Source organism: Molothrus aeneus, chromosome 1, assembly GCF_037042795.1.
Source record: "Molothrus aeneus isolate 106 chromosome 1, BPBGC_Maene_1.0, whole genome shotgun sequence".
Taxonomy (NCBI): Eukaryota; Metazoa; Chordata; class Aves; order Passeriformes; family Icteridae; genus Molothrus; species Molothrus aeneus.
The window spans coordinates 135639992-135664139 of NC_089646.1; the positions used below are offsets into that span (position 1 = coordinate 135639992).

At 38.4% G+C, this 24148-nt stretch overlaps 1 protein-coding gene across 2 annotated transcripts in view; it reads right to left on the reverse strand.

The window, feature by feature from the left end:
- Positions 1–23888, reverse strand: part of WWP1 (WW domain containing E3 ubiquitin protein ligase 1) — a 58542-nt gene extending 34654 nt beyond the window's left edge. For both annotated transcript variants that reach the window (XM_066565636.1, XM_066565627.1), the window contains exons 1-2: positions 23706–23888; positions 424–514 (exon numbers count right to left, since the gene is read on the reverse strand). In XM_066565636.1, coding sequence (XP_066421733.1) covers positions 424–493 — 70 coding nt within the window. In that variant the 5' untranslated portion in view covers positions 494–514; positions 23706–23888. The remainder of the gene's footprint in view (positions 1–423; positions 515–23705) is intronic.
- Positions 23889–24148: the final 260 nt, after the last annotated feature.

Sequence of the window (24148 nt, forward strand, 5' to 3'; positions counted from 1 at the left end):
CAAATTTTGTGATCTCCTCCAGCTTTCCACCTTCACTACAACATTGCACCTATTTTCAGCTTGGGGTTCACAACAACCACCAACTTTTTTCCTAGAATTTCAGTAATCTGTGCTCCCTCTTCAGAATACATGTCATTAAGCACTCGTTCCCAAGCAAAATTTCTTGCAATTGTCTGTACTGTTGTACAGAATACCTTTTTTTTTTAATTTTGAAAATTTATTAAACTCTATCATGCAATTCACTATATAACCTCTGTTTAGCCTCAAATCATCTACATATATTATAGTCACATTATTAACTGCAACATTCATATCATTAATTAAGATATTAACTAGCTCATTTTTACACTCACTTCCAGGATTGCTTTTGTAGAATACATATGCTTTCCTGTAAAAATTTCTATGAAACAAATCACTACTTGCCTGTTACTTGCATCTGTAATCTTCCATTACAGTTGTGACTTGTATCAGATCTTGGTGAGGCTGTGGCCATGTCAGAGGTTTAGGCTTCAGCCTAAAATAAGCAAACAAGATAGTTTATTAAAAAGTACTTATCTCTGCATGTCAGCTACAGCTATTAAATAAAATGTTCAACTAATCAAGAAGTTACCAAGTATTATTTAGGTACAGCAGAACACATTATTTCATAACAGCAGCTAAAAAAAGCAATCGCTTTGGAAATTTGTCCCACGTTACACCTCTAAGGATGCCAAGACACTTCAGTAACATATATATTTACATAGCTTAGAACAACTGTGTAAGGCAAGAATAGAAATTCAGCTGTGATATATCAATAATTCTCTCTCTAGAAGACATACTTATGGTCTGATTTCAGATAAGCTGAGCACCAACAATTTCAAATGAACAAAACGTTTGAAATGTTTACATGCTTGGAAATCATCCTGTCACCAGAACAATACACTCAAACAGTAATAATAGCAATTCAAACAAACGTTTGCATTCTATCCCTAGATTTGCCACCAGCTTCCTGCCCCACTGCTGTCCACCCACAAATCACTCCCCTCATCTATTCAGACAGGAAGCACTTCACAAGGACACCCAGCTCACCACTCAGCAACTAAAACTGAGTGTGTCAGATCCCAGCTGGGGCATCCCAGCACGTACCCATGCAAGCAGCATCACTCCTGTCCTCCTGAGCTATTACAACTGAAACACATCCAGGAGTAAAACATTCTGTGTCTATCAGACAACTACTTTTCACATGAAAAGAATATATACATGTAAAATAGACTTTCCCTGATCTGGATAAACTTCCACATATTTGCTTCTGTGAATACAACTGGTTTCAATTAACAATATGGGAAGAGCTGTCACCAAACCTTTTTGATCATGCACTTCTATAAGTATGAAAATTTTGAGAACATACCCCCAGTACGTGTGTAGTTATTTCTAAATTAAATATATTTACCACTTTACTAATACACTCTGTATATATTACAACATATAAAACCAGAAATTTAAAAGGATGAAATGAAGAAGAAATAAACAATATTTTGAAATATTTTAATGGTAAAAAACCCTTATGCTCTCACTAAAAAAAAGTGGGGTTTTTTTTGTGAGAGCCATGTGATTGAATATGCTTCAGCATTTTTTAAAATGTTGACTTAGCACTTTGTAATACAGTGATTTGAAGGTCGAGTTTCAAATTCAGTTTATTGGCTGTCATAGCTGGAAAACACAATTTACAAAGATATGTACATCAAAATCAAAGTGCATCACTGGCTACACTTTCTAAATCATGACACTCATTTTGCATCTCCATCCACTAATTATGCAAAGGTTTTTCTTGAAATATGGCCATAAATTTCCATCTTCCCTGATATCAATCACTTGTTATCGTAAACCAATGGAAGGCACATTTTTATACTTCTATAAAAATTTGAGATTCTGAAACTCTTAACTGGGAGGACTTTTAAGCAGATAAGGAAGTTCTGCTTCCAAGTTTAACTCTACAAATACAGAAGGTTTTACAGATGACAAATCTTTTCTGGCAACAAAATCACATAAGGAAACATTTCAAAACATCCATTTTCAAAATACTTTCTCAATAGCATCAGTTTATTTCAAAAAACAATAGGTTTCTTGCTTGTTAAAATACCATCTTGACCTTCAAGTGAGGGTGTCTTAATTGTCCTTTTTTTTTTTTAATAACTGACAGTCAGCATACTGCTGACTGTTATCACCAAACAGGTCAGGAAATTCGTAACACTTGTTTTTCTGTGAGATGAAACATGTAATTAATCTTTAAGTTTTACAACTCTCCTAAGCACTTTGCCATGATAACTAGTGATCCTCTGCACAGCACACAAGATCTTCCTGGTCACACCCAGTGTCATTACAGATTATGTTAGATACTCAACTATTTAAAGGTTTTGTTTTCATACAATGAACCACAATAATGACATCCTGCAGCACTTTGTGCACTTATGGCTCCAACTTTCTTGTTGCTTGCCTATGCATGATGCAGTGAATGAATTCTGCAAGTCGTGCTCAACTTGTAACCGTAGCCAAGAACCTTTTTTTTACTTTGGTCAAATCAGCCACTCCATCTGTCCACCTGTGGTTACTTTTGTACAGTTTTTCCATTTAAAAAAAGTTATTTAAGAAGACACTGTTTAGAATTTATGCTTAAGAATGTCTCTTGTCTGGTACATCTTTCCCTAACAACTTAGTTCTTTGTGAATTTCATTATGCACCCAGAATCTAGCAATCACCGTAAGTCGAGCCACACCACAAACACCTGTACTTTCATCCAAGTGTCTGTAGAGCAAGCCTCTCCCACTGTGTAATTTTTTCTGATATTTGTTTCTTCAGAACTTTGGCAATGTTTCCCAGACATCTTCCAACAGTATCTGCTGACAAAAGAATGTGTTTTAGTTTGTCACCACATTGTTTACCATGTATTATTTCAGACATTTATAGTACTGCAGGAAGAGGAAATGCTTTCCCAACTGTATCCGTGTCTTCTGCTACTAAGAAATCTCAAAAGAGGCTTCTAATGATCTATCACTAAGTTTAGTGAAATCTTGTAAAATCTTGGATTGAGTTCATCATGACTTCAACGTTGCTGAAAAAAACCTGCAGATGCTTGCATGCTTGTCTTCATGTTTTGGGTGCTTAGTTTTTAAATGCCTTGCTAATTGTGATGGCTTCATACTATCATCAGCTGATACCTCAAGAAACAATGTTCATCATTTCCAATAGCGGATGTACATCCATATTTGAAATACCATTCTTGATAAACCAAATTGTTTTGGCTGACTTCTTGTCACCTGTAATTGCCAATGGTTTTATCCCTTAATACACGTGACCAAGAGCTCATGCTAGAAGCAGAAGCATCAGCTCTGCCATGTTCTTATTATTTATATTATTAGTATTATCTTCAATCTGTGGTCTCTTTGCAGGAATTTTTTTAAGGTACTTGCCTACTTTGTGAGGGTTTGCTTAGTAAAACCTAAATATTATAATCCACAAATCCTCCTAACTGGGCCCAAGTAAACTGCCTCCATCACAATATACTGGAAGTGAATGAACAAATGAAGGTGTTACTGTGACCCCATCATACTGTGGAATACTAAATCTGTCTTCGGGACACCTCATGAACCAAATGTGACACAGGACCATCCAACATACAGACCTACAGAGAGTGCCAGTGTCAATATTAAATAAAGCTTAATTTCTTTCTTATTTGTCAGTTAAAATGTAAGTCCTAGGCTTTCTTCACACATTCCACTGGATGGTTGTCTACACCTGACTTTGGAGGCCGCTGATATGGAAACGTCATAAAAGCAACACATTCAAACAACTCAAATAAATTCAAATTCTTCCCAAGAAACCAAGATCTGCAATTTAGTTCTAAACACACATTAAAAAACTAGTTTAGGCATACTTCTGTAATTGACAAATTATGATTATTTCTTTCCTTCAACTGTTTAACCTATGTAGATCTAAAACGCTGGGGTGGGGGGTTGGTTTTCATTTGGTTGGTTGGATGAAATGTGTGCTTTTCTTAACTTTAAATCAAGGATGTGCAAAGCAAAATAAATACAGAAATAAATAAATAAATAGTGTCAGAATTCTCAAGTAGACAGTTCATTGTATAATCTCCTCAAACTTCATGTGCTGATTTATCTGCAATACCACCTGCCCAAACCTGAGTTTCTGGCTCTGCAAGCTACTAAGATGCTAACTGCATTTGGCAAACACGTTTGTCAATCTTCTGATAACAGGGCAGCAAGAATTCACTACATTTAGCTTTGTATCTCTCCTCTTGAAAGAAAAAATGACCACGATACCTGGGAGAAATTATTGCACTGTGAGGGAGATCTCAATAGCTGACGGAGATGAAACAAAGTTAGGCTTGCAGTTGGCTGAGGGGCATGACTGCAACCCACAACAAAAGTCCCCCAATGTTCTGCTCTGACCCTGCTGAATTAACATCCTTCTATAACAGAAATCTATTTTATATTCTTGCCAATAAGGTACACTTAGGTGCATTTACAACTAAGCAATGATTATAGTTCCACATTTTCAGTATGCTGTAAAAAAAATACTGACGTGCATGTCAAATACTATTTAGGAAAACACACTGAAATATAGGAAAGTTTTTTAAAAAGCATTTAAACTTTTAAAAATAAACATAGGTTTTTACCAACAATACAGAAAGTTTTGTGTCATGGTTTATATTGAAAGGGCTTTACTGAACAGAGCAAGTTAGTTGAACTGACTGATTCTGTTTTCATCATGTTCCAAAGATTCTAACAGTTTCCATCAGGTTCCAAAGATTCTAACAGCTGCAGCCCACTCACCCTTTCTTAACTGATTAAAAATCAAGAATGGGTTAGGAACTAAGAGAAAGGAAACATTAAATTTATTTAAGGCTTCAGTCATCAGTTATTTTCATCACTAACTCAGCTACTGACATTTTTAAATTAACAGGTTATTGCCTAATCAGCTCAGATGAAGGTTGATTCTTTCAGGAGACAGCCTGCTCACATGACAATGTTTGTCATTTTCATTTAAGATCCAAAAAGCCACTCTAATGTTAATATTTAAAAAAAAAAAAAAAAAAGTCTTCACTGCCTGATGCACATTGGGTCATACTCACTTCCAGTCAAACATGTTTTTACTCCAGGTAAACAAAGCCTTCAAGAAGGAAAGTCAGCCAAACTAGATTGTACAAGATGAACTATTTTATCTAGAGCTTTGAACATCTATTAGTCCCTAAAGGCCGGTCTGAATATGACAAATGCTGCGCACAATTAAAAAAGAGAAGCATAATCCAAAACTTGGCCCTTCAACCTTTGACAGAAAAATTACTGGTGCAGATATGGCAGGGAGCAGAGGTGAGGTGAGGTGAGGTGAGGTGAGGTGAGACAGCGGGCAAGAACTCTATCACAGGAACCGTTTGCAGTGCTGACAAAAATAGTATTACTGACATTTGTGAGATACTAGTATGGATTGCCATACTCAAGTAAAAGACATTAAAAGCTTTTCTGGGGTAATAGACCATGAAAGAGCAGTCCAAAATTAACAAAGACTGGAAGTAAAGAGTGTTGACATAAACATTCCCAAAAATCTTGGGTTTCTGGGGAGCAAGGCTGCTGCAGAGAGACCATGCATATACTATGCATGAATGAAACTAAGCAGGGACAATAAAGAAGTCACATAAGTAGAAGAACTGACAGACTTATATGAAGATGGGACTACCATCGTTTTTTTACTTTACTAGAAGTAAAACCTTTTATAACCTGAGGAAGATTTCTGGAAGTTCTAGTAGGCATTCTTCCAATACTGAAAATCTGAAAGTTTCAAGGACTAGCAACCTGCCGTCTTGATGAGCCAGAAGAAATTATATCTGCACAGCCAAAAATAAACAAAATTTCAACTAAACACATTGTTTGATCTGCAGAAATGCATGGGATGGCAATTAGACCAAGCGAAGTGAAAATACTCATTAGGAGGACTGAGTAGTTTTGACATTCAGGGTAATGTCAAAAGCAAAATACCTGTATTTTCTTGATCTAATTTACAAAAAAGTCTCCATTAGAAAGAAAAATAGATAGTGAAGAAACACTGAAAGATGAGGATTTTTAACTAAACTATCTCAAAAGTCATAATTCAAATAATGCAAGCCCTTACCACTAATGGACAAGGGAACACTATGTCATAGGGGCACTATTTACCATTTTCTTGCATCATGGACAAATTTTTTTTTCCTCATCCTTAAATCCCTTTTTCTTGTCTTTTAAAATAAATGCCCAGTTTGGCTCTTGAATATGTCAATTAAGGGTTAAAATCTTTGAGGTTATCTTTACATAATCTTAAAAAGAGGATTACATACAGCAAATGTAAGTCACCATCTTTGTAGTTATAATCTTCCTGAAAATGAGGGGATTAATTCTGACAGGGCTACAATCACCACACATTCCCAAATATGAACTTGCTACACCTCTTTATTCAAAGTCTAGGTTAAACTTCATTGGTCTGAAGCATGTGAAGCTTTACTTTCAGAACTGTTCATCAATACATACAAATATCACTCCCAGCCTCAAAATTCCTGGACAACAAAAATTCACTGAGAGACTCTGGAGAGCCCCACAAAGACCACAGTGATCACAACCCTTCTTTCTAAACCACCCTCATCATATATAACTGTTACATCAACTGGAAGAGTACAATCTAGTTATTAACTCCTACAGCTGATACTTTAATATTACTTAATATTACTTCAGTTGTCATATATTATTTTGGGTAACTACAGATTGATTAGGACAAAATAAGACACAAGCAAAACTGTGGAATGGACAACATAGAAGTCTATTAAAAAAATTAAAGGATCATCTCCTAATTCATATGAATCAACAGTTTCATGGAAGTCAGTCTCATTAACAATAACAACATTTAAAAAATTTACACTTCTGTGAACAATACTCTCCAAATCTCAAAATGCTATTAAAACATCAGAAATCAAAGGGAACAACTACAGTGAATATTTCATTTATTTATTTTTCAGTCATTAGTAGAATAATTACTTATTCATAGAATTTAAGCAGGCACATTTTAAATGGCATTACTCATTTGAAAATGATTGCATCTAGTGCAGGTATTTCTTGTAAAGCTGAAAGTTAGGAAGTATCACTGGAGCAGCAAACACACATTTATAAACTGCCTGATGCTGTGAACCAGTAATTGAGGAGATATTTAATGAAGAATCAAGGCACTCAGATGTAAAAGAGCACACCCACCAAGAGAGAAAACTACTTTCTTACTCATACGATACCACAAGAATCAAGTGAGGAATAAGAAAAAAAAGTAAAAAAAGATAGTATGGTCCAATTACCTGTGATATCATTTCATAACATATGAAAAATCCCATCACAGAAAACAGTTAATTTTTTTTCCTACTTTAATTCATTAATGTAAAAATATCAATTAATGCTAAAGGTTAGAGAAGTAAACAGTGATTTTGAAGGCTGTAGGTGTCAGAATCTCTGTATTGTAGCTGTTCTGATCTTCTGAGTGTGAGGTATGGGAAGGAAAGATTCTAGGGAAACTCTGCCCATGGTGGAGCATGCAGGGTGACACAGCAACCCTGTGTGAGCATCTTTCAGGAAAAGACAGCTGTTCCACTTTGTTGGGTAGCACAGAAAATCATCCACACTTCTAGTCCTGCCTCCAGGCCCTCTTCTTCCACCAAAGAAACAAGGCTGGGTGGGGGGAAGGGAGTTACCAGGCTGATGAAAATGAGCAAGTATAGGATCAGAAGCAAGTTTATTGATGTAAAAATAAGAAAAAAAAAAAGGGGAAAAATGCCTTTTCTTAAGTCAGATGCAAGTAAGTTTCTTAATCAATCTCTTTCCATTAAGACCTAGAAAATACAGAATTTTTATTCAACACAGTTCTGACTGAAAAGTCCATTTCACTATTTATCAACGTTAAAAACGCTGATGACTTTGTCACAGCTACTTGAACACATGTCTAATTAACTGGGTTTAAAAAAAAAAAAACAAATCTGTATTACTTCCAGAGAGAACCAGTAACTCTATTATCATTTTAAAAATTAAGGATTTCTCCCTTTGCCATCAGGAAATTTTCACCTCAGTAATTTGAGATGCACAAACAGAAACCAGAGCTGAAACAGATCTGGAGAAATCTCTGTAGACCCAAAAATATGTTGGCCTTTCTTACACTGAGCAGGACAGTAAAGTTACTTCTACAATTCTTCTTGCCCTCTGCAACATTTACAAAAAAAAAAAATCTAAGACTTGCCATTCCCTATATGAGTATTTCTGATCATCAAAAGTTAAAATTACAGTAATAATTACACATAGGCAAATAGAGAACTTAAAGTTTTCTTTCCTCGAATGCCACAAACCTTACCACAAACCAAATGCCACTTTAAGAAGCAATGGAAATACTTATCACAAACACCAGCAGGGCCTTCTGAGAACCACTGAACACTTGCTTCATGTTGAATACAAAACTAATTTGTTCTTCACTAAAATTTCATCTCTCCTCCTCCATTTGAGATGTTCTCCTCCTCTAAGATTTACTATTTCAGGCCAATTCAGGAAGTCTGCAGTTCCATTCTCTTTTCTAACAAATATATGTTAACCAGGAATATACAGTAAAGCCCAATACAAATTTTGGTTTAGGTGCAATGGACTAGGGATACAAACAACTTATCATGTAGGCGAAGGTATTAGCTTTAATTAATCAGCAATTAACCGGTGTATGGGGGAAGGCAGGGGAAGAAAAGACAAACTTACTCCTGTGAACATTAGCTTCCAGTAAAATCTATATTCATGGACATCTTATACACTTAATGAAAATATTTGCTGGTTTGATTCCTTTCAACAGAATGCCAGAATTTAAAATACTCATAAAGCTGGCAAAATGGTACCTTGACATGCTTCAGCCACTTAGAAGAACTCTTTCACATATGCACTCTGTTGCACTGTTAAGGAGCCAAAATTGTTTAAACACAAGAACAAACTTTAAGAAAAAGAAAATACTGCTTAGCTATACTATTGTTTTAGCTATTTCACATTACACATCTTTCTAGCTGGCAAAGGCTTTAAAAAGGGTATATAAAGCTCTAAATGAACATATTGTAATAGTTAAGCAGGCAATAAGTCACACTAGAAGTTGCAAAAACATTGAAGAGATTTTTTTCAATGTCAAATAAAAGCCTTGACAAGCTTCAGTTAACTGAAATTAAGTAAATGAATTGAACAAGAACGATGGAGTAATGAAGCACCATTAAGCAGCAGGTGGGTTTTTTGTCATTCTAACAGATACACTGAAAGAAATGGTTCAGAGGCAAATCCCAGTAAACAGTGCTTCAATGTGTGACTCCTGCTAGACATATGAGAGAAAAGCAAAGTCCAAGTTACACAAACAGCTCTAACCTTTGATTTTTAATCTGGATGCCTTACCCTGAATGTCTGGGATTCTTTCAATTTAACTTAATAGATCTGTTTATATGACACTGGGATATTACTTTTTTTTCTTCACAGACTAAACCAAGTTCCACATCTTCTGCTATTCTGTTTTTGCCCCAAGCAGCCAATTCCCATACCTTTTTATCTGCATGAATTTAAACACTTCCTGGTTTTTGAACCCCTTATTTTTTTTTGTACTCACCTTTACTACCTTTAAATTTCAGTCCTATGTATATTTTTCTTTGCATTTGATACCTATATAATCTAAAATTTTTCTGGGAGATATTTTAATTATTCCACAGAAAAGTACACATGAAATCCATATGTTACAAATAAAAAATATTTAGACTGGAACAAAGTAGCATGCATGCTTACCATCAGGTTTTCTACCTATGTCTTAAAATTATGCATGAAACTGAAGAACCTGAAACATTACAAGTCCTAACTTATTTGACAGTATGCTCAATAAAGGAAAGATTATTAACTTTCAAAATCCCTGTGAAAACAACTTAAGCAATAGTTCTATGCTCAAACTGAATGCAAAAGATGGTACAAAATGTATTCAGAATCATAAAGCATAGATAAGTTTAATAATTAGCCAGTAAATTTGTAAGAGGCTGTGAGTAGTACTGAACAGCCTCCTCACCTATGAGATACCATTTGTAAAACAGTAGCTTAAGTCATTGTTTAATAGCTTAGAAAATACTAGAAATGGAAATCAGTTTTTCTCCGATCATTTAAAATAATGCTAAGAGCAGTGATTTTACTTTTCACACAATGGAAACACACAGTGACAGTACTTCTAGGACAGGATTGTAGTAAAGATTGTAGTAAAGTTTGTTGAGCAACAAATTATTTTCTGTGGTACCTACTGCTAAACTTGAGTCAGACAAATACTGAGGGACTGAAATGTAGGTCTCTACCTTAAATAAAAATCTAGGATAGTTTATAAAAATGCAAAGCTAACAACTTGAAACTATTTAATAGAATAGTTAGCTACTTATCAAGATCATAAGATTCCTTCAGATCCCTTTAGTACTTACTCCAATTCCTTAGGCATTGATGAGTTTAAAATACATATGCTAAAAAAAAAAAACCTGTTTCATGAGGCACATAAATATCACCGATACAAACAGATCTAGAAAACCTGAAAGGACAGTAAAATGTACTATTCAAAATATTTGTAACTGTAGGACATATTCTACGCTAATAGTGAATATTGGAAACTTTTTTTTTTTTTTTAAGTAGAGGTGCTCCAGTGCCTTAATCATCTTGATGGCCTTTAATTAAACTTTCTCCAGCACATCCATGCCTCCTTTGTACTGAGTGGCCCAGTACTGGGCACAGCACTACAGGTATGGCCTCATCACCAGTGCTGAATAAAAGGCAAGGACCACCTCCCTCAACCAGACTGAGATTCTTTGCCTAATGCAGCCCAGGAACCAGTCACCCTCTTTGTCCCCATGGCATATTGCTGCATCATGTTCAACCTCATGGCCACCAGGACCCCCAGATATCTTCTGCCAAGAGAATGTTTTGCTTCTCCAGTCAAAACTCAAACGTACTACCAAAACCATCTTCAACTTACAATATCCCTCACTCCTTTATCTAAGAACAGCTTACAAGTATTACCCTAAAAAATGAGAATTACTTGAGGCTGAGAGATCTGGAAAAGGACCAAAACTTGTTAATTAGTACTTCAACAAAACAAATGAGAAGAAAGCTATGAGAATATCCTCATACTTTCTGTTTTCATCAACATACTTTTGGGAGTGAATCTTCAGACCAGCGAGAACAGACAGGAATATAGCAGCATTTAATTTCTCACCTTTTTGCCAAGGCCACAGTACATACTGGTGATATAAATACAGTAGTGGTTTCCTTAGGATCTGCTTTCACAGAGTAGAATGTCAGCTTCAGCACTCTCCACTTCCAAGGTTTACAAGGCCTTGACAATAGGACAAGGCACTAGTTTTCCCTGACAGTAAACCAACAGCTTCTCCAGAGATACTCCAACGTCCCTGATACACTGTAAATATTTTGTTACTAAGTTCCAAGTTGCCAACCCTGCAGCAGATGGACAGAGAACTGAAGTGGAAAGCAAACTGTAACTCTTCTTAAAACACAGGACATTCTGAGATGGAAGAGAACCCAAAGGATCACCCTATCCAATTCCTGACTCCACACAGTGCAACAAAAAAGTTAAACATCTTTTAACATAAAGTTAAAAGTATCTCAGAGCACTGTCTGAATGCTTCCTGAACAGGATGGATTGGTCAGTTCCCAGGGCTATGATATTATTGGTGGGATGAGTCTCATGGCTGGAGCACTGGGATGGAGGGCTATAGGCTGGTCCAGGAGCAAAAGGCAGAGCAGGCAAGGTGGAGGAATTGCTCTGTTTGTGAGCAAGGGTTTGATTGCACAGGCTTACAGTTAGTGATGACATATGATTGAGAGCCCCTGAGAGAGGATTAGGGGTATGGAAGAAAAGGAGTTGTTTCAGTGGGCGTCTACAACTGATACCCCAGCCAGCACATAATCACTGATGAATTATTCTCAAGGCAATTTAGGGCAAACCTATGAATTTGTAGTCCTTGCCCTCATAAAAGATTTCAATTAATATCAATCAGGAGCACCATACCACTGTGATGAGGAAGTCTTGGAAATTCTTGAAGTCTGTAGGAGGTAACCTCTTGTCACAGGTACTCAGTGAGCCAGCTAGAAAAGATGCCCTCCCAGACTTGCTATTCGTGAATACAGAAGGACTCGTGGGGGATGCGACAGTAGTTTGCTGTCTTGGCAGCTGTGATCATGAAATGATCCTGTTTAATTTTATATCCTTCTAGGATAAGGTCTCTGACCTTGTGGATGAAGGGAAGGTGGCAGATATAGTTCTGGATTTTAGCAAGGCTTTTGATACTGTTCCTCACAACACCCTTCAGGAAAAGTTGCCCAACTGTGGGAAGAGCAGGTTTGTGGTATGCTCAGTGAAGTACTGTCTGAAGGGCAGAGCTCAAAGGGTTGTACCAAATGGGACTACACCTGACTGGTGACCCGTCCCAGTGCTGTTCCTCAAGGCTCAGTTCAAGGGCCAGTCCTGTTCAATATTTATATCAATGATCCAGATACTTGTTGCAGTGTGAAGCAATATCCTGTTTTAGCTATCCCAGTTTCCCAAGTGTGCCAACCTCTCCCTTCCCCTCCCCCTTGCCCCCTTGTTAAGTGCTGTCTGTCGAGCTTAACATTCCAGCAAGGGCATCGTCTGGTTGGTCAAGTTCAAAAGATGCTTCTCAGCCCTGGGGTCATTGGCCAGTCTAGGTGTCATTGTCCCCTGAGACTGCCCCCCTCCCACCTGGTTGGTGGCTCACCTACCCCTTCCCCTCCCCCTTTCCCTGGGCTTAAAAAGACACGGGACCATGCGTTCGGGATTCTGTTGGAGCTGTTACCAAGATTCGGGGATCTGTGACCATGGAATAAAACTCTGGATTAACCCTCCAGCAGAATCTGTCTCCTTTTCCTCTTCACCTCACCTAAAGCCTTTCCATTAGAGGTAAAAACTGAATTCCTGCTTGCCTGGACTTGTTCCAAGTGCCTAGCTGCAACATACAGCCAGCCAGGGGTGTCTCTGAGGTGAAAACACCACAGCTGCCGCCTCTGGTCAAGCAGCAAGGGCCAGAAGAGTCCAGGCACGTTCCACCTGGTAATATTGGGATCATATTCCAATAGATACTGGAGTTGAATGGACCAGTAGCAAGTCTGCTGACTGGAAACTGGGGAGGGAGGTGCTAATCTCCTCTTCCGGTTGTTTAGTGACAGAACATGTAGAAATGGTTCAACATTGAGTCAGGGGAAGTTCAGACCTGACATTAGAAAGTATTTCCTCACTGAGAAGGTGGTCAAACACTGTAACAGGTTTCTTAGAGAGATGGTCTATGCCCCAGGCCCATCAGTGTTTAAGAGACATTCAGACAGTGCCCTTAACAACATAGTTTACCTTGGTGTCAGCCCTGAACTGCTCAGGCAGGTGGACTAGATTATCACTGTAGGTCCCTGCTAATTGAAATACTGTACTCTATTTTATTGCAAACTGACAGCCTGGGGCCATGACCACTTCCCTGGGAAGGTTGTTCCAGTGCCTGACCCCACTTTTGAGATCCTTTCCAACATACGCCATTCCATGATTCAGCAGAGAATTTCTTATTAACCAACCAAAACAGTTTTAAGCAACTCCTTCACCTCCTATCACTAGACACCAGAAGATCAGCACCTCCTTATCTGTTCCCCATCATAAGGGAGTTGTAGACAGCAATGACGTCACCTCTACGTCTCATCTTCTCTAAGCTGAGCAAACACAGTATCCTGAGCTGCCCCTCATAAGTCATGCCCTCTACTCCTCCTTTGGACAAATTCTAACATTCTTCACATCGGGTCTGATATAAATATTACTGTATGTTTATATACAGTATAAACTCTCCTTCTTAAGCCAAGCTGTATGCATTTTCCACCCCTCCATCTCAGAAACCAAATCTTCATCTACTCCTATTGATATAGAGAGCAAGCTATATACAAACAGTATTTTCTCCATTTTTTTCAAGTACATTCATTGACCATTGCTACAAATGCTGCAGAATTGATCTGTGCATTATCTATAACATATTACCAGCCTCATACAAGGGTCTAAGAAAAAATATACTACCATTACATAAGTTTACAAAAAACTGAATTTCTGAGTGTTATGCAAGAGGCCCAGACAAATGACTATGATTCCATTGCACACATCTGCCTGTTCTGGTCTGCCATATACTTGGCCTTTTTTAGCTTTGTTTTCCCAAGCAAACATCACATGCATGACTCATACTGTCCACCTGCCTCTTCCCCCTCTTCCTTTCATCTCCATCCCTCTAAGTGAATCTGTTCACCACCAAATCCAGTTAAAATAAACCGAGAAGTAATATCTTCTGAAACACTAGGTTCTCATGAGTTTCACAAAGTTCAATAGCCTAGCAGAGGAAAGAGACACAATTTCATGTGCTTGCTGAGCAAAGGCTGCAGCGTGAGTTCAAGCTCTCTGCACTGCCTGACTCAAAAGCTACACAAACACCACAGAAAGCTCTGAATCAGTCTGAGCTGCAGCAGTGCACAGTGCCTTTTTTATTACAAGTAAGAAGGGTCTAGAACAGCACATGAAGCAAAGAATTGTAACTGTAAGAAAAGTCTGTATGGAGCCTAGTTCCACTGCTACAGAGCAACTTACAGCAAAATATTTACAGCATGCATTGCTTGCAAATCTTAATCACAATGATGCTTCTAGGTCCTACCACAATGCCTCCTCTGTGTGTTACAGATAAAAATACACACCCAGTGAAACAAACAGAGTAAACAACTTTCAGGTTTCTTGAACAGAACAATGGTAGGTAAAGGCCAACACATATGTCAAGAAATCAGGGAAGAATATTTTCTCCTTAATTCTAATATTTAGCTGAATAGTTCTCATATCTGTCAGAACATGATATATGCTAGCCACACAAGGCTTCTCGGTTGTCTTCTGTTATGCAGAATCCTAATGCTTGGTATAAATTATTGCTCATCAGACTTGCATCAAGAGCAATGTAAATCAATATATTAAGATAGATTGTTAAAATATGGGCACATTTTAGTGTACCTACACTGCAAACAGAAAACTTTACCCCCTAGTTACATATAGGTACTTCCATATTAAATTATATAGGTAACCTATTTTCACCACATGGAAAATGGAGAACTATGAGCTTCTGAACAGGAGGAGAGCCTGAGCACATACCAAGAGTGCCCAGATAGCTTATAAAATCCACTCACAGGAATTTGCGTCTGTCAGCACCACCTTATTAGTTATAATAGCTTTGACTGGTGTAAACACATCTCTGCTGCAGCCATAGCAAAATTAGCGACCATGGAACAACTTTAAAGACATTAACCAAAAGTGCTGCTGTTACTGTTCCATCCCCCCCCTATGTTTTTATGGGACATGAAAAAGGTGACTAAGGAATACCAATAATGGGAAATACATTATTACTGATCCACAAAATAGTTTCCCAGCCTCCCCATTGTTTTGATAAGTCACAAAAAAAACAATAATTCAAAGAGAGGAAGAGAAGCCTACTCAGTGTTATGAGAAAGTGGCAGAAAGGGTTTTGCACAATTTTTGTCAGTAAGACATTTGATGTGATCCACCTCTCACCAGTAACTTTATCTCAAAAAATAGCTCAAAGAGGTATAAGTAGAATTCACTGCATGTTCTCACTCTCTTTTCTCTGAATATTTGATTTTTTAAAAGTGCTATGCAAGGCTCTTTCCAGCTGTCAATCTCAGCAGTGTTAAAACACTAAAACATGTCTGTCCTACTTCCAGTCACAGACTGCACTAATCTTACCTACTGCTACCTGAGAGCATTCAGCCAAGCACTGTCGCTTGCTTTTTCAAAAATAGCCCTTCAGTCTCTACAGTGCTAGAGAATTCAACCTGATCCTTACTAAGGCTCTAAGCTGATGAATAATTCTCATGTCTTAAAACAAAGAGTTGCCTGTTTCTGCTAATTATTTTCCAGTCCAATTTTAGTCTGAGTTAATATGATTCCAAAATTTAACTACAAAAAAAAATCAAAGTTGAGAACATGAACATTAATAAAAAACACGTCACTGTTTATTAATAAATAAAAATTAATAATTGATTAATAAAATTAATAAAAAACAGGTCATACCAGAAGGGCCCAAGGTTTGACTTCTCAAGGGTCAATACTGAACCACAATAATATCTAACATAGTAAGTTTAACACATCATTACAAAAGCAACAGTGAATGAAAACACACCTTCATGAAGGTCAGTATCCTTTCTAGAGAAAAGCTAAAGACTAAGTTATAAAACTTAAAATTATTAACAGCTTACTCTTGTGAGCAACACTGCTTTGAAATCAGGTGGCTACAAAAAGTGCACAGAAAAGACCAGCTTCCCACTGAAGGAGGTCAAAGTTATTCAGGTTGATTTTCGAGGGACTTGTGAGGGTAGATATTAAAGGAAAGACAAGCAAGAGAAAAGCATCTCCAGCATGTTTTACCCACAAAATATACACTTGCATGATACGGTCAACACACAGGCCTTCAGCCTGAAGAGCACTAAAAATGCTTAGTCATTCTCTAAGTCTTCATCCATATGAATCTCTCCTCCTCTTGCTGTCCTTTCTTATGCCTTCCCCAGTTGTACTGTACAGCTTTCAAGACGGGGTAGGACACAGAAAAAGTTGAAAAAATACACAAAGCATTCATTCAAGCTAGGAATGCACTGTGCACAGAAACAGTGGCATGATGACATTGTCTGTTTTATTCTTTAGTCTATTCCTACATCTTCTATATTAACCTTTAGAAACACCAGTTTTTAAGCTGTGGAGTGTCACTGAACATCTGGAAAAATGTTCTTAGTTCCCCTCTGTTATAAGGGAAGGACTGAAACACAAAATGTTCAAATATGCAGGAAAACAAGCCCAAAGTATATGTCTCTGCTAATAAAGATTTATTTAATCAATTTTGATTTCTTATAGCCTTTAAAGCTTTGAAACTGAAGCAACCAGCATGATAGATTCATACAAAAGAGACAAGAACAGCAACCAACTCTGAAAGTAGACTGTCCCTGATAGTTATATGCAAAAAAACCAAACCAAAACATAAAAAACTGTAACCAAAAAAAAAAAAAAAGGCTACAGTGGGCAGTCTAACTAGCTCTTTGAAAGTATTTTAAAATGCATTTAGTTTATGTACTAAAGTACAATCTGTATAATATTTTTATTAAAATCCCTATTTCTTAGCAATGAATTTTCTCTCTCCTTGTCTGGTTATTCCTTATTTTGAATCATACATCAGTTAATCTCAACTGAACTGTGTAAGAATTACTTCTTGATAGACTACCCTCCACAACTTTTCAAAGTGTTCTCTAATACCTTTTTGTTTAGTTATATGACACAGGATTAAAAGCATGAGCTGAAAGCTATATTTAATATATGAAATATTTAAGGTTCTGTGTGCCTCTGCTAGAGGCCTCTCTTCACTTACTTTTAATGCTAAAAATTAACAACATTTTTCATTTTATTTGCACAGAAGCTGTACTACTCTGATAGTTTTCTCCTCAATCAGTTATATTTTCCTGATCAAACACTGAATACAAACAATAAAGAAACCCAACAGCTCATTTGTAAAATATCTGGGAGATCCCCAAAACCATTTACCATAGAAGAGTAACAAATATGCTTATGTAAGTAATATAAAAATAGCATGTAAGCTCATATATGTTTTATTCTGAATACATTCCAACATGTAGATTTTTACTCCATTTCTGATGGGACATTTTCGTAAAACAGTTCTTCACTATGTTTGGTTCTTGTTACCAATACTTCATTACACCTCATTTTGAGGAATAGTTGTAGCTACTCTTTCCAACACTAGGTCTCCTATGTTAACATAGAAAATGTACCTATCACCAAATATTACACTACCCACTGTTATTTCCATCTGAAGGTTCAACTACTCAATTTCCAATTTTGTCCGTTCATTAGCAGAAGACTTTTCATCATGTTATGAACTAAGATTCCAAATAGTTTTCTTTTCCATGGCTATTCCCTTAACAATGCAATTTAATTCACCATCCCATGACAAAATTTTGTCAGCAATCTCTTACAAGACACTCAGTCAGGGATTTATTTTATTCTGGAATGACATACAGATATCAGTCTTCCACCAAATTTTCAATACTAACTGATTTTTTACTGTCCTTGTAACTGGCATCTTGAAGTCAAAATCCATCTTCTTTTCCTTTCTTTTTTTTTTTAATGCCCAAAATCTTTTCAGCTACTAAGTAAGAAAAGTGATCATTTTTAAAAAGATAACACTGTACAAAGATCGTTGGAAGTGGAAAATAAATTGTGCCAAGAATGGAGGAAAAAGGGAACTGAAATTTAAGAAGCAGCAGTTTCCATGATTCTAACCTGAGGAGAAAAGGGAAGTTTGCCAATCCTATTACTATTCATCTTCTATTGAGCTTTCCTCTTATATTTTATTTTGTTTTTTAATTTTTATGCTTACAAACATAATTTTATGTCATCACAGACGCTAGGAAATACATTGTGTATGTAATTTTGGTACACCAGTTAATAAAAACAAGGTCAGCTTTTAAGACTAAGGTATCATGATCTGTTCAACAGTTTTACTCCATCCTTACAAACAACAAACAAAAAAAAGTCTTTCTGAATTTTTCAAGAACTACCACAGCACTCTGTTTCAAAATTGGACATGTATTATTTTTTCAGTTTTGATGCCAAAGCATATTGTGCAATTTTACCAATTATCAACTTTATCTTTCCTGTTTACTTTAGCCCATTCTAAAACTACAACTCATTTGATTTGATTTATATTGAGAATTTCTGGCTATCTTGAAATGCACATAAAATCCTAAATCCTCCTATATTTTTCACCCACCTACATGAGGAACAGGTAGAAGTTTTTAGCTGCTTCCTTTTTTAAAGGATTCTTCAGCTAATCTCCGGCTCCATTCAGATCTTATACCAAAAGATCTGGGTTAAAAACCCCAGTGATGAGAAATGTGTGCACAGTATCCTGTTTACTGCTCTCATGCTCACAGAAGCACAGATAAGAGCTCTCCTCTGCCCACTTCAGGCTGCAAGGTGAAGACACTTAAATGCATAAACCAGAATTATTTTGCTGCTTATCTTTAGAATCTGACTTCCTCTTCTCATCAGTTTTTAAATTGCTTTCCTCTATCTTCAAGACAATATCCTGCAAAATAAACCTAAAATCCTAATGGAATCGAAGTAGATGGGAGTAATTCTATGCTGTTTGAACTACTTGAGGGGTCAGATACTAATATGCATTTGCATTTCAATGCCGTTTACATGTAAGACAAATCAAGAGATTGTCCTACTGTGTAACAGATAATTTTATTCAGAAAAAAGTATTCAGGTTTAGAACTGGTTACATTTAAGTATGCTCAGATGCTAGCCACTTAAAGCTGAACAAAAGCATATCTAACAAACTCCAATGAAAAGAAAAAGGGTGGCTAATAAAAACTGAAGAACATAATCTGCTTTGTTAAACACATGCTTCACTCCAATTTTATTGGTGACTTTATTTTAGTCAAAAGCCATTATAAAGTAACACAACCAGCTCAGTAAATTTCAATTGATTCTTGCAAATTAAGTAGAATTTGTAAGTTAAATCCAAAGCCATACTCTCTTTTAACAGGATTTTAAAAGTGATTTTTTGACAGCACTGCATTATCAAACTGTACATTAGATTAACAATTTATACAGTCCTCAACACTGACTGACGGGAGAGCAAATCAAAATATAATTGTTTTTTGTCATACATAGGCTGCTATAAAACTACAGCAGTACAGTCATGTAAACCTGCAATGATTAACTACTTCTTACTGTATGTGCAATAATTAGTAAATCTATATGTAAAAGAAACCTAAAGGTTTTCCTGACATACTTTCCCTGGAACGCTAAGAAATTAAAAAAAAAAAAAAAGCAATGAAAACAAAACAAAACCAAACCTAGCACGCTCCCCTGTAAACAATTCTGACATCCTATAACCACTCTGACAGCTGACAGCTTACCTGGAATCTCCAGTGTTTCTCTCTAAAGCAACACTACACTTGGAAAACAGAGCTAAACTTAAATACGCGTCTGATTAAACTAGCAGCTCCTCAAACACAGCAAATACAAATCACAAGCAGCAGCAATTAGAGCTTTTCACTTACAAAAAGCAACTAAAAACAAAAATTCACTCTTACTCTCTCTTAAAGGTATCATAGCACATTTTAGCAAAAACTGTGCCATGTCAGTGTTCTACAGGGGAGAGGGCCAGGGAAGGGAAAGAGGGTGCACCACTCTAAGACTTCATCTTTTTTACAAGCCTTTGGAATGCCTCTTCTGGACACTCCCAACTCCTGCTGATAAAGTAGAGGAGGTTTCTCTTTCCAACTATATTATTTTTCTTCAAGAAAACAGTGGTGACACCTCCAGTATTTCCAATGATCCTTACTTAGGGCCACTTTATGTAACCACAGGAGAATCTCCAGCACACCACAGAAAATCTGAATGAACACCGACACAGAAAGTGGCGCCTACTGATGCAATGGCAGCAAACTTTGAAAGAAGGACCTGGATGTAACCAGCTCCTATTGCCTGCACTGGGACACAGACCTGAGAATATAGAAGAGTGTCACTATATTGCACAACTCAGAACTCAAATGATGAGTTCAGCAGTTCTGGTTTACAAGTTTCGCAAGGACAGAAAAAATAGCGGGATTTTTGCTAATATGACACTACCATAGAAACTGGGGAATCCTGCCCTAGTTCAGACACTTTATTACAGGCACACTGGAGCAGCTTTTCTGATTTTGAGTCACTATGCAACTGATTTTCTGGCAGAGCCAGAAGGGTTTTTCTCTTTATTTTTTTTTTAATTCAGGTGAATGTTACACTCTGCAGAAGCAGGCAAGTGAAGAAGACTTGCCTAAAAGATAGTACATTTTTATCAGTAGCTTCACTCCTTTTCAGTCTTCAGGAAGAGTCTTTTTAACACAGCTAAAAGTAACTAACAAGAATCACTTAAAGACAGCTAGCAGCAAGCACTTATTTTGGTTATCACTCCATTCATTACCTCACCTAGCCTTCACACTTCATTATCTCAACTCAATTCTAAAATGAACTTGAGGGTTTTTGTGGGGGATTTAGATTGCAGGGGTTTTTTAAGCTAACAATAAGTATTTACCTTAAGTGCATAAAGAGAAGCCATTTCCAATTAACAGGCATGGCTTAGGTCATGATGTTTTGATCTCGGCACCTTAATTTTCAAGTCTAACGCTTTAATGGCATAGGAAGTATGAAGAAATGTATGAATGTGATACCAAACCTTACTCCTGATTCTTCCTGTTCAAAACCCAGAAGGAATCTCTTTCCCCACACACATCCTTTCATGAAAAACAACGGGGAAGTGGGGAGAATTCCAACTTATCAAAATTTCCAACTTCATACTGAAAGCTAAAAAGATGAAAATCAGTAAAACTAGCAGACACTTCTCCTTCCAAGGGTTCCACACACTCATGAAAAGGGGTTGAGTCTGAACTCCATCAGTATTCCTGTGATTTAAGAAGCACTTGTAGGCAAAGCGATTATTTAAAGTTTATTGAAAACCCTTTAACAAAAACATACTGGCTCACTTACAGTGTTTTTTTCACTGAAATCAAACAACAAATGTAAACTATTTTACAAACAAAAATAATCCATATTCTTTTGGTAACAAAGTGTCCCATACCAAGAGAATAAATCAGTCCAAAAGCTCTCAAGCTTTCAAGTATAATTTTGTATTTAAGGGAATTATTCTACAGTGTCATTGGGGAAAGTCCATGGATAGTACTAAGCTGCTCAAGCTAGAAGCACTTACAGGACTAGACCTTTAAAATATAGCTCAAAATCCACACTGAGGAGGTGATAAAGGGATTCTAAACCCACAAGTTCACAAGCAGCATAAACCAGAAGTATTTCTACTTGCCCCATTTGAAAGCATCTTTGTCATGAATCCAAGTAAATTGTGTTTTTGCGGCTGTAAAATTTTTCTTAAAAGGATGAAAAATTCTCAGATTTTTTCTGTAAGTAAATTTATTTAATCCTTATTAGTATTTAAATCAACCAGAAATTGTTATTCAGTTTAGACCTTGACCAAACGGACTCAGATAAGGCAGCATACAAAATTCTTTAAAAATATACAACCAGTTCAAGTTAGTAAAGCTTTATCACAGCCAATATCAGTCCCTTTGTTTCTATACTGCAGAGATTAAACCAGAATACCAATTTTAAGAGTAGACTTATTACAATGAAGATCATACTGTCTTTCAGAGGTATGTCCATATATAACCCAGCTACCTGCAGTCAGTGATTGCATCTCCTAGTAAAGCAGTATTATTAAACTTGCCTACCTGAGTTTTTTTTCAATGCAGGGCATCCTGATTACTTTTTATAAGACACAGCTGCCCTTTGAAAGTGCAACTGAAATATGAATACCTTTTTTTACAGTTTCACCCAACATCGAAGAGCTCTCATTAAAATAATTAGATGCTGTTAAGTCCTTTTCTCTCTTTGATGTACAGTTTAAACATTTATAGATCTGGAAGCAGAGCTAGCTTATCCTAGTTAAACTGGGATGAGAATTGGTATCATTCCAAAAATAAGACAACTACAAGTAAAATCAAGTAAATAAACACACCGAGTTGTAACATTTTGCAACAACATAAACAAAGATAAAGAACACAAACAGGTCTTTTGAGGTCTTCAATTCCCAAAGTCTGCTCAGCCAAACACCCATCACAGGGACCCCGAGAGACGAGCAGACACCTAAAACCTGAGCGCTGACCGAGAACACCCCGTGTCCCCTGCGCCTGGCACCGTGAGGGGCGACAGCAGCGCACCGGGGAGAGGACACGGCTCCTCACCTCCTCCCCCCCGGCTCCACCAAAGGAAGGTGAACATAAACGCCACAATATCCTTCTCCTCTGCTTTCACCCGCACATAAGCGAGCCAGGGCCGGCCGTGGAGCTGCCTCACTGACTCCTGGCCACTAAAGCCTCTCGCAATCCACTCAGCGTTGACACAGGTCACGACTCAGCCCCCAGTCACCCTCGCAAAGGCCGTAGACAGGAATAAACAAGGTTATTCGCTGACACCGGACACCGGCGACACTCCCCCTCCCTGTCCCCCCGCCCCACAGAGACACAGGCTCACCACAGCCCCGACCCTCCCTCCCCTCGCCAGGTGCGGGCCCAGAGGCCCTCAGCCCTGTCCAGAAGCGAGCCAGAGTGGGAGACGGCAGGGAAAGCCAGCAATTTTCCGAACACCATGTGGGGCATCGGGAGGGGAGAAGCAACCCCCCGTCAGCAGAGCCCGAGGGGTGCGACGAGTGGAAGTGCCGGAAAGGAGAGACCGAGACCTCCCTACGGCTCCCTTCGCCATTTTAGCCCCCACGCCCATTCCCCTCCTCCCCGCCCCTCGGTGACAGGGGCAGATCGCAGCCGTCCAGCGCCCACCCCCCTGGCTGCCCACGGCCGAGCGGCGGCGAGGAGCGAACACGGCAGCCGCGTTTCTGCCGGGCCAGACCGCAAACCAGAGAGGCTGCGGCACAGCCTGTTTTGTGCCCTTACCGTGCTCGCAGCCTCACAGCTGCTGCCGCCTCCTTCTCCTTCCTTCCACCTTTCTCTGCTTCTTCTTCGCTTCCTCGCCGCCGCGGCGGCTCCTCACCCCTCCGCGCCGCGCTCCGCCGCCGCCGCCGCGCAGAATGATGCCATCTCACAGCGGCATCGGCGGCTCCCGCACAACAGCCCTCCTCCCGCCCCTCCCGGCACCGCTCCCGCTGCCGCTCCCGCTGCTCCCGCCCGGCGCCCCCGACGGCCGGGCCAGCCTCGTGCGCGCTCCCGGGGCACGGGCAGCAGGAACTTGTGGAGCTGGAGCCGGAGCCACTGGAGCCGCCCCGGCGGGAGGGCCCAGTCGGGACCGAGCAGTGCGCAGCGGCGGTGGGAGGGAAGAGGCGAGCCTGAACCGAGGCTCTTCAAAGGGGACAGGGCTTATTCCTAGCGCCTGCCCCGGG